Source organism: Trachurus trachurus, assembly GCF_905171665.1.
Source record: "Trachurus trachurus genome assembly, chromosome: 13".
In the NCBI taxonomy this organism is placed as follows: domain Eukaryota; kingdom Metazoa; phylum Chordata; class Actinopteri; order Carangiformes; family Carangidae; genus Trachurus; species Trachurus trachurus.
In genome coordinates, this window is record NC_139892.1 from 33,867,893 (window position 1) to 33,879,036 (window position 11,144).

At 44.5% G+C, this 11,144-nt stretch overlaps 1 protein-coding gene across 2 annotated transcripts in view; it reads right to left on the minus strand.

Annotated features, from left to right (window-relative positions):
- The window catches only part of dock10 (dedicator of cytokinesis 10), a gene marked incomplete at its 5' end in the record, with an annotated part of 70,806 nt that extends 60,345 nt beyond the window's left edge, over window positions 1-10,461 (minus strand). For both annotated transcript variants that reach the window (XM_083984602.1, XM_083984601.1), the window contains one exon: window positions 10,198-10,461. In XM_083984602.1, coding sequence (XP_083840728.1) covers window positions 10,198-10,308 — 111 coding nt within the window. The remainder of the gene's footprint in view (window positions 1-10,197) is intronic.
- Between the last annotated feature and the right edge of the window lie 683 nt (window positions 10,462-11,144).

Below are 11,144 nucleotides of genomic sequence, written 5' to 3' on the forward strand. Positions count from 1 at the left end.
CAAACAGGAGACTAGCCCCTCACACTCCTAGCAGCCAAGCAAAAATATTATATTATAAAGTTATATTCCAGCTCGAAAAAAAGGCTGAAATGCAATGTGAAGGTCCTGGTACAGTACTGTAGTTAACATAAAGATGAATGGGTTTCTATGGGCCTTGTACACAGATTCTTAGCTCTGAGTGAGTAGGCAATAGTGAAAACATAGTTATGATTATTATATGTCAATCTCTCCTAATAGACCCCCTAATTGCGACAGTACTCCTTTTCAGCCAGTTATTTTGTGCTATGAGGTGTTTTGTCTATAAGCGCTGCTACTAAAACAATCTGTTCCGTTTCTAACAAGGGCACAGATACCACAAACAGAAATAACCTGAGTGTATCTGCTTACCTTTATCTTGGTAACTGCAGTGGTTGCATGTAGTGAAATATTCACGATAACAGCAGCTTGTTTCTGTCTCTTTCTGTTTTACTATCCGGCACCGGTATAAAGAAGACGGACACGGCCAGATGGGATTATGGGTGGGTTGATCAAAGCCAACAGGAAACAGACAGGCTGAGTGGAGAGGGACAAAAAGTTCTTAAAGGATTTGACCATGATGTAACAAAAAGACGTGGTCCTGCTTTTTAAGATTTAGAAACTTTTTAGGACTGTTTGAAGCGATGGGAGCGTCTGATGCGTTTTCTTTACATCAGTTTGTTGGTAAATCAGATAGATCACTCCCTTCTTCTTCTGTCTGTCTCATCCTGTCCAGTGAGAGAAGTGGGTCAACGAGGGAAAGTCCAAATCACATGTAACTGCCACACAATGTGCATAAGTGTGTGTGTGTGTGTGGATTTAACAGGGGGAGGGCAGAAGGGCATGGGGGGTCAGACGGTAATGGCAGTAGCATATTTAGGCCTCCTACTCTGGAATGCAGAGTGAGGGAGAGATACAAAACTGCAATTCACTCGCAGAGAGTCACTGGACTATTCTTAGTCCAGTATGTGAAGTGGACCCCCTGCCCTCCCCTCCCCTCCCTCCCTTCAACTCCCCCTCCCCGGGGGCCGTGAAAAGAGTCTGGGATGGACGAGTGGACAGCGATGTCTAGTAAGGTACCAGGGCAGGATGGCAGGGCCCGATGGAGAAAGAGAGAGAAAGAGAAAGAGAGAGAGAGAGAGAGAGAGAGAGAGGAGGGGGGCGATGAAAGTTAAGCTCCTGTGAGGCAAAGCCTGGTCAAGTCTGAATGGAGCAGTTCAGTGGCTGCGAAGCCTCTCTCTCCAAAGAGCCTATTGTAAACGCACAACTGGCACAATGCATGGAGCCCCGGGGACCTCGCTCTCTCTCTCTCTCTCTCTCTCACTCTCTCACTCTCTCTCTCTCCTCCGCTCCTCTCATGTGACCTCTCACAAACACTGACATACAGATGGACAAATACGTTCTCTTCATCCATGTTCCTACCTAGACTAAACAGACTTTTTTTTGTCTTCTAATACAATTCAACAACTGGCTTTCTGACACAATGCTACATGTATTTCAGAGAGGGAGAGAGAGAAAAAAAGAATTTCCTGTGTTCAGTTCACACCCTGCACTCACTTTACTGAGATCACTGTGCAGCATCATGCAGAGTTCAAACAGTGGGGGAATTCAGCGGGAGACAGTGTCACTAGTGACAGTGACAGGCTCTGATTTTTTCTTTTTTTTTCCCTTTTGCTTTTATTTCTCTGTCCTTTCTGAATGAGTCATTTAGAAAGATGTGGAGACACACACACACACACACCAAGGCCCTGGCAGTGCACGGTCCTACTGTTATCGGGGCAAACGCGGCAGAGTCGTCTGCAGCTCAGTCATAACAAATGTCAAAGAGCTATTCATCTCCTCTAATCCCTTTCTCTATTCTCTTGTCTGCATGTCTAAACACACCGGTGACACTAGAAGCATTCACTCAAAAAATAACAAGGAGCGAGAACCAAAGAGCCGTGCGAATGTAATCCAGTTGATTTTTGAAGAAAGAACGAGGGAGCAGAAAGGAAGTGTAGGTAATTAGGGAATTCATGTGGCGATAGAAAAAAAAAAAGGCTGAGAGGGAGCGGAGCAGCAGCGGCGGCAGGGGGGCAGAAGGTGAGAAGTGAAAATATAACGGTGGGAGGGGGTGGGGGTAAGAAGAGGTAAACTGAAAGGGAGGAACAGGGGGGAACAAGGAAAAGAGAAAGTGTGCGTCGCCCTGCTGAGGAAATCTCTACAGCGACGTGAACATACATTTAAGTTGCACCACATGATGGAGGCGCCATCGAAGCTGAGTTCTTCAGAGACATGAAATGCATGGGGTGTGTGTGTGTGTGTGTGTGTGAGAGAGAGAGACAGAGATAGGGAGTGACATCCTGTCCCACATGTGCAAAAACACAATCTAAAAGGTGACACATTCACACCCTCCTCCTCTGACACACACAGACTGCAAGGTAAACGGAAACAGAGGTGGAAAAGTGCACATCAGCTACAATGGGTGGACTGGTGGTGGCCCACATAAAGACAAGTCAGACCAAATAAAAGCAGCTAGAACTCCTGATTATCATTCTGTGATCCATTGTAATGCTACAGCCCAGAAGCTCCATTCTTAATTGTTCTTGCTGGGGGAGTCTCTTTTTCTCTCACTGACTTATTTAGACGGTTATTCAATCCAACTGTGGTATTTTTTTTCCCCCCTCAAACCCCCGACTTATGTAAGAGAATAACCGTATTGGCAGACAAAGAAATGTTGATTTGTGAAGCAGCTTTATATCTGGATCTTTGGGAATTAAGATAAGCTCGCAGCATTTCTATTAACTTTGCTCAAATGTTGCGAAACCAACTTTCCTGGAGAACTGGAACACTTACAAGAACGTCTATGGGGACCTGGAGAGCTTCTATGTAGCACACTGATATTTAGAAATTGCATGCACGCTCCAAACTGAGCTTACAGTCACAGGTACGATTACACACATGCAGTACAGACACACACACATACACATACACAGGGTGGAGGGTTTTGGAAGAGGACAAGTTATCTGCAGTGGAGCCTTCAGTGCAGACTCCTCTGGGAGGGGGAGACCAATCTACTGAATCTTTCTTTTCCTCTTCTCACCCTCCTCCTCCCTCACTGGTTTTCCCTCTTTATGGTCTAGCCTTCTAAAAATGATAAGACTGGTGATGCCTGACCCAATTATAAACTTGATTCTGACTCCAGCAGCACTCCTCCTGTCCCTGTCCTACCTCATCCCATCCAGATGTCCCATAAAGAGGCACGGGACAGAAGTGACAGGATTGGTGCAGATCTCATCTGACAGCCACAGCCGGTCTAATGACCTCCCGAGAGCGAAGCAAGAGACAAATATAAGGAAACACAAGTAGTAGGTGATAAAAGACGGAGTGGGCGTACAGAAAGCAGTTTTCTGGGGGAGGGTTACAGATACAATTATAGGAATATCTCTAATATAAGCTGCTGCACAAATTGACAAATTAATTTATGAGACGTCTTGTAAGATGTAGATGAGAGAGCGTGGGAACAGAAGAGCGATGGATGAGATGAAATGAGATACACCGCAGGGAGAGAAAAAGTAGAGATATGCGAGGATATGCGATTCGAGTGCTTCCTGTTAGAATTCCATCCTAAGTGACCTTTCTCTGTTGCCGGGCAACGGAGACACGGCGGCGGGAGAGTAATTACTGGTAATCTGACCGGTTTCTTTCCTCCGGGACAATTGATTTTCAGCATTATCAGTTGGACTAACTTGCATGACAAGGGCAAATTAGTTGTTGCTGCAGGCGACTGATTAGCGCGACAACCGACGACTCTCCTGTCGGCGTAGAGCAGGGCGCTGTGGTCGAATCAAGATAAAACCACGCTGACACAGATCTCAAGCAACAGCCAACCCCATGTGCATGCTACAGGGTTTTTGATGTAGCCTGAACGGTTGGTTGTTCAGAGCAACCGCGTGTACCGCACAGGCACAAAAACACACAGAGGGCAGTACACCATCAAATACAGAGGAATTCTGTTATGGAATGAACATAGTCAATTAGCCGATAGTTCCTCCTCCTTGGCAATATTTAAAAAGAAACTACTGTTAAAATTAACTGAACATCAAAACATGGCTTGACTTTTAATTCTGCTTCCCTAGTGCCCCATGTTTTTTTTGTTTTTTTTTGTTTTTCTTTTCTTTTCCCTTTTTAGTGTTTACTTGAACTTAATTCATCTGTTCTCTTCTTTTGTCTCGCTTTCTTTTCTCACCTCTTTTTTCGTCTATTTATTTATTTAGTGCTGTTATCATCACTACTACTTTTATTTTTACTACCAACATCTTCCCTGTTTTTTTCATCTTTTTCCTTCCTTTCTTTTTTAATTTTATTTTCTATCTATACCTTGCACAAGGTATGCGATTATTATTTCTTGACTGTGCTTCAATTATGTGTTAGATCAAGGTGAGGTTATGTTATAAGCCTTTCAGGTTTCAGACCTCACCTGCACATTTATTTTTCATATCGTTCTTACTAGTAAGAGAGATAAGTAAATGTTTTGTTTTATTTTTTATGTGCAAATAAATAAAAGTCTAAAAAAAAAGTCAGATGTGCGAGGCCATGCATGTATGTTGGGTAAAAAAGTCAGGTCAGCAGTCATGAACAATGCACCACAGGCAGAGGACATGATGCATCATGGGGGAGAGAGTAAGGGTCAGACTGACAGCATGTCCCTCCAACGACCACATGCACACACACGCAACAGATCGCTGGAACATGTCTACACACCGTGCCGCCGCCCCCCTCCCTTCCAAAAAAAAAATGACTGCTTCACGCTGTCTGACACAAATTTTAGCTCCAGACAGACAGCCAGCCAGCCAGACATGCCCAGTGGTAGGATTTTAGTAGAAGAATAGACACATACAGAATATGACTAGTAGAAGCCCAGAAGGCGGAGGAATAAAAGCTGATGTACATAGAGATTAACAGAGAGCAGAGAAAATGAAACTAATTTAATGAGACAAGCCAAAAAAACAGCCCAATTTCAGGAGAGAAGAGGAAAAGAGAGGAGAGGAAAAGAGAGGAGAGGAAAAGAGAGGAGAGGAGAGGAGAGGAGAGGAGAGGAGAGGAGAGGAGAGGAGAGGAGAGGAGAGGAGAGGAGAGGAGATCTAGACAAATATCCCATCTTCCGCCCTCTCCTCTAGAGTATAAAGAGAGACGAGTTGCATAACTACTGGCATGCAAGCTTGCAAATGAGTGAAACCCAAAAAAGAGCTAACAAAGAGGTCAGTAAAATAGTGCAGGAACACCCTTTTCAATATTTGAGAACATTTACTCTAAGTTTTCGGTCATATACTGTATGAGAAAAGAAGAAATGCAGGCAGGAAATGCGCTTGAACTTTAACCAAAGTGTGGCATCGTTTCGATACGTTTCAGTGCGAGTGTGAGTCGATTTACTTTTTAGTGTGAAAGCCAACGAACACACAGTACTACTTACTCCCCGGTGATTAGTCCAGGAGAGCAAGAGCATGCACATGAGCGCAGAGGTGAACCGCACTGGTAAAGGACCATCATTGCAAAGGGTTGAAGCCCATTAACTATAAGTCAAATATATTTTACATCACTGTCAAGTCCTTTCCAAAGAAATCCACAATTTCTTATAGCAATTTCATACCTGATTTCTCTTGTTTATGGAGGAGAAAACGGTTTTCAGCTCGGTTACATGGCTGACATACTGCAGCCAATGGAGCCAGTATAGTACTTGACCAACAGAACATTAATCAACAACCGGTCTGATCATTGATCATGTAGTTAATTTAAAAGGATAGTTCAACATTTTGGCAAATTGGCCCATTGCCATAATCCCTATAATTTTAGGAGTAGGTTTGTTATCTTTAAAATTGTCGGTGCAAGCTATTATTAGAACGGTGGAGCAGAGCAGCGAGCTGCTCAGAGCTACGCTACGGAGGCTCATGGGATTTCTTGGTTTCCCAAGAAACCAAGGGAAGTGCAACTAGGTGAGGTCCAATATTTGGCGGATGATTATTGTTAATGAAAATAACTGTTACTTGCTGCCATAGCCGGTATGATATGACAACCAATGGCAGAAACCTGAAGCTTGCTTCAAGTAGTTGATGGCATTGAACAGTTAATTATAAACCAGTCAGCAGCAGTAATTCCTGTTTCTAGGGTGATTTGAAATTAATTAGCTTAATATGTGGGGGGAAAAAAACATTGTAGGATTACAGAGCCATCTTTCTGAGTGGACAACAGACACTGGTTAATAACAAAATGGAGCTCTGAAGGCTGGTATTGGACACCAAAAATAGTCAATATGTGACTAGGCATGAAGCTGGTAGTACCATAAGGGCACCAAGGATGCCAAAGGCAAGGAGTGGTATTATCTGCCAAGGGAAGAACAGGACCGTGGCAATATAATACCAAAAACTGGGTGCCATGTGGAAAAGCATGAGCATGCATATGGCCCAAAGGAACGAGCGCTGGCGACTGCATATACAAGCTACCCTGTGCTACTGGGTAAATAGACTCGGAGCTACAGTGGGATGCCAGGGTGGGCATGTTGGCCCCAATCTCTGGCTGTGTGGTTGGTGTGGCTGGCATCCTCGCGGCATGGTATGACATGTGGTTCATCCCAGCAGGAAGCCAGATTCACAACAAGAATGACACTTGTGTCTACGCTGCTATGCTGCTCACTTGTACTTGGAGTCATCGTAAACACACACACACACACACACTGCCTGGTGCCAAAATCAGCACAAGTTGGTCTAAAATACACTGGACTTTGCTGCGATATGTTGCTGCTGCGACTCTGCTGTATATTTCCTAGAGTTGATTTCATTTCATTGTTATTCGCTGTACAGCAGCTCAGAGGCTAGAAAAGATGTAAGGGAAAACATCCCATGGTAACTGAAACAACATGTACTTTCTAAAAACCAAAACTCGACCATTACATCCTTCATTCTTGTAACTATCTACCCTTCCATGCGCCCTGCATATTTGAGGATGGGTGGGCTGACCACTATGAGAAACAGTGAAGCAGTCAGACAGCAGTGATTGCTTTCACAGAGCAGTTCATCAAGAGGAAAATGCAGCGTACTGCAGTGGGGGGGGGTTGGATTTACCAGGTATCACGTACTGTAGGCTATGCTTCACACATTCATTGTACATGCAACACATTCACACACTCTTCAGAAACTGATCTAACCAGACTTAGGACCCACGCAGAGCTGTGAGAAACACACACACACACACAGAGGAAAACAGTGTCAGAAGTGACTTGAATACCGAAGAAGAAGGGGTGAAGGCATGGAGAGATGGGGAGGAGGGTTCAGGGGAGGAGTGGGGGGGGTGGGGGTTAAGTGAATGAGGAAAACTAGCTAGCTATGAAAAGAGAGAGGGGGTCAGTGAGGGAGAGAAAGGAGGCTCACGCTTCATTGACTGTTATGCCATAGGGCCTGATTCTGCTGACCTGGTTTCTTTCACCAACAAAGGCCGTGCATTAACACACTCACAAAAAACGTCCACAAACACATGCACATGGCGCCTATGGACATTTACACACCCACTTAACCTAAGCCTGTGCGCACACGCGTTATACCTACACACTGACACACACACTTAATCCCCTTATCCAGCTTCCCACTCTGAACATTTCTGCATCGTATATACCGTAGAAAGGCTTCCATTCATTATTTATGGCTCTTTTTCATCATTACTTTTTCAAGATATAGGGGGAAAAATTGAGAGCAGCCAGTCAGTCTATAGCATTTGAGAATGACAGTGACAAAAAAGGAGATGGTATCTTTGCTTCATGTGGGTCTGAGTATGTGTCATGGTTTGCAGTTCAGCTCACACTTTGAGTAAATGAAACCTCACATTTGAGTTGGGCTTTCTGGTAAATTGCATCAAGGAGGGAAATGACAAAACATGAGTTAGACAACAATCAGGGGGTTTTCTCACAGGGGTTACACTGCAGTATTCAAACCCATAATATGTCTGGCTGTACTATAGGCTTGACTGAGCAATGGTACAAATTAATAGGCGGGCAATATTAGAGGTTTATATGATTTCGCACAAGTGTGATGAGGTAACAATCATACAATCATGTCAAATTACAAATGCCAAGATAAAACATTCACAATCTCAACTCAAGGCAAAACCTTTGAGCACCTGTGCAACAGAACAAGTAGCCTATCTGTGGAAATATATCACTAGCATGAGAACTTGTTTTTGTAGAAAATGTCCTTTTAAGCGTTAAGGGCTTTTCTGAAGTAACACAACTCAACCTGAACTTTCAATGTCTAAAAATAGACCTCCTGTCTCTTGAGACATTTGATTTCGTAGGAAAAGTACAGGTGTTACTCATACCAATGATAACAATGTCTCTGGTCTTTAAAGTGTCCCACTTAAGTGTAATAGAGACACACTAGCATGCACAACACCAGGCCCCAGACACTGGAGCATTATTTAAACTTGTGCTTTCCCTCACATTACATCTCAAAATGTAAAACCCGCTGTGCATGATTAATAGATGGGGACTTTTATGAAAATGAAAATACCTTGATAGGTTTCCTTGAAATTAGGATTGAAAACAACAAGCTCAGCATGTGACCTGAGCTGTAATGTTTCTAAGTAAGCCAGTGAAGCCCCACAGTGTGTTGTTATACTGTGATGCAACACTGTGTATGATGTGTCCTACAACACCACAAGGTGACTCACCAGTCAATTCATACATCCAATAATGGAATCAATATACACTGCCCTGATGTTTTCACTCCATTTGGGGACATGACAAATTCAAACTGTCAGTAAACCTGGTTTTACTTTTAAGGCTCATGTTATAATTATTAATATTGTATTGTGTTGCATTCTGCAGGCCCAGAGTCAGTATTGAGCTGCTCATAGAACATGTAATATATCAAGCATTCATTCACTGTGTCTCACTGTTCAGTTCTTTCTCATTTTAATCCTGTGGTCTGCCCATGCAAAACCTGCCAGTGATATTACATTTTCCCCTCTTTATTCCAATCAATCCCCACTACGCTCTGTTCTGCCTGTGTCCCACTGACACACTAACACCAGAGTGAAGAGGATGTAGAGTAGCGGCAAAGATACTCAAGTGGAGTGACCTTTCTCTATGCTAATCTCTACTGAATGGACACACACACAGAGAGAGAGACTCATACACACACAGAAAATGTAAGGTAGAAAGGATTTGTCCTCTGCCAGATGAATCAAAAGGACATCATCAAAACACAAATCCCTCTCCTTGTGTGTAGCCTATTTGTGTTATAGAGGCTGCTTTTCTCCCCTGGCTTACCCCTCCTCCCGCTATTTTATGTGTCAATCAGAGCCTCTCATTATAAGGCGGGACACACCCACTGGAGCGTCGCTTTCACGTTTCACGATATTAAAATAGCCTGATAATATAATTACTCGTAAGTCAAACACAGTGGTCGAGCGAATCCCCCTCCCTCTTCTTCTCCATCCCTCCCTCCCTCCATCTTCCCTGGTGTTTTCTGTGCGCCGCTGGGCAGATGCAAACCGCTGCCCGTGTGATACCCGCATCCTACTATCCTACTACCAAGCCGTTATTTACTGCATTTCATTCACTTCGCCCCAGCCAGCCACACACACACACTGGGATAAACTCCAACCCACAGGGGGGATATGATAGGCTCCACCACTTTATAGCCACATTATCAGCCAATAAGCGCCTTCTTTCCAACACTCACTGGAAAGAAATGTGGCGATTCCTGCGCATATGGAGCGATTTTTTTTTTATCCATTTAAATGTATTGAATTGTCCTCCTCCCACCTCCACCTCCACCTCCTCCTTCTGCAGGATCAATGGGCTGAACAGCACTGCTGCACTGTGCTGCAAGTGTTCACCCAAGAACTGCAAGGAAAGATGCAACATGAATGTCAATGCCAGGTCTGCTCCTACAATGCAGCGGTGCGGCGTCTTGACAGAGGCTGCTGGTGCTGCACATGAAAGCAATGATGTTTTTTGGGGAGGTGGTAGGAGGACGAGCAGGAGGAGAGAGAGAGGGAGAGGGAGGGGGTTAACAAAGCAGTGAAATCCCAGAGCAAAGCAAAGCAAAAAAAAAAAAAAAAAAAAAAAAAAAGCAGCTTTGGGCCCACAGGTGGTGATGCGTTTTCACTATACCACCATGTTTTTACAATCCATGCAGGTCTGTTACTCACCGTCACTGCGGAGTGTCGGACTGCGTTGCACGCCGTCTGCCGGATCTCCGCCGCGCTCCCCGGCTTCAGCAGGTTCTTGGTGAATCTCCGGTTCGATTCGGCTGCAGCCATCTCCTCATCTGAGCGGCCGCCGAGCGCAATTCAGCCTGGTAATGTCTGGTGCTGCAGTCGGACCTGGCCCTCGCTCCTAACATGAGCCGAGCGAGCCGCTGTGTTTACACACACACACACACAGAAAGAGAGAGAGAGAGAGGGAGAGGGAGAGAGAGATACTCACACACGCACACACGCTTCACACACACACGTTCACTCGCACACACAATCAGTTCACGCACGTAGAGCGCGGAGTGCAGAGAGGATGCCAGTGAGCAGAGTCAATCTTCAAAACGTAAATGCTGCACTTCCGTTTTGGACTTTCAAATTAAAACACTCTTGGCGATCCAGCCTGAAATGGGCCACTGGGTGTCCGCGCGGCGCCTTTATTTTGAAGGGTCGCAGCTCAATTTGCAGTGTAATTCCTCTATGACGTCTAATGTCAACTTGACATGTCACAGGAATAAAATCATTTTCACAGTTAATGCTAATTAATTTCATTTACATGAAGACAAATTTAACATGTTTTTCTTTTTTTCAAAAGCTGATGTACCATTGTAGTCTACGTGCAATTAACTGTAGCCTATATTCAGCATCCTGACAGTCTCTGCTAAAGTTGATGCGACCAGGGTATTTCAGTCAATACTGTATTCATCATGCATCTCAAGGGGAGCTCTGAAATGTCAACTACTCATCAGCAGTCTGGTCACGATCATGGGAGGATGGAGCAGCTTGTACAGTAGACTTTACTAGATGAGGGAGAGACACAAGTCAACAGCGACACCTGGTGGTAGGAAATGGTTAAGAGGCATTACTCCCTTGGCATCAGTACACTGAGGTCAGTAGACCCTGTG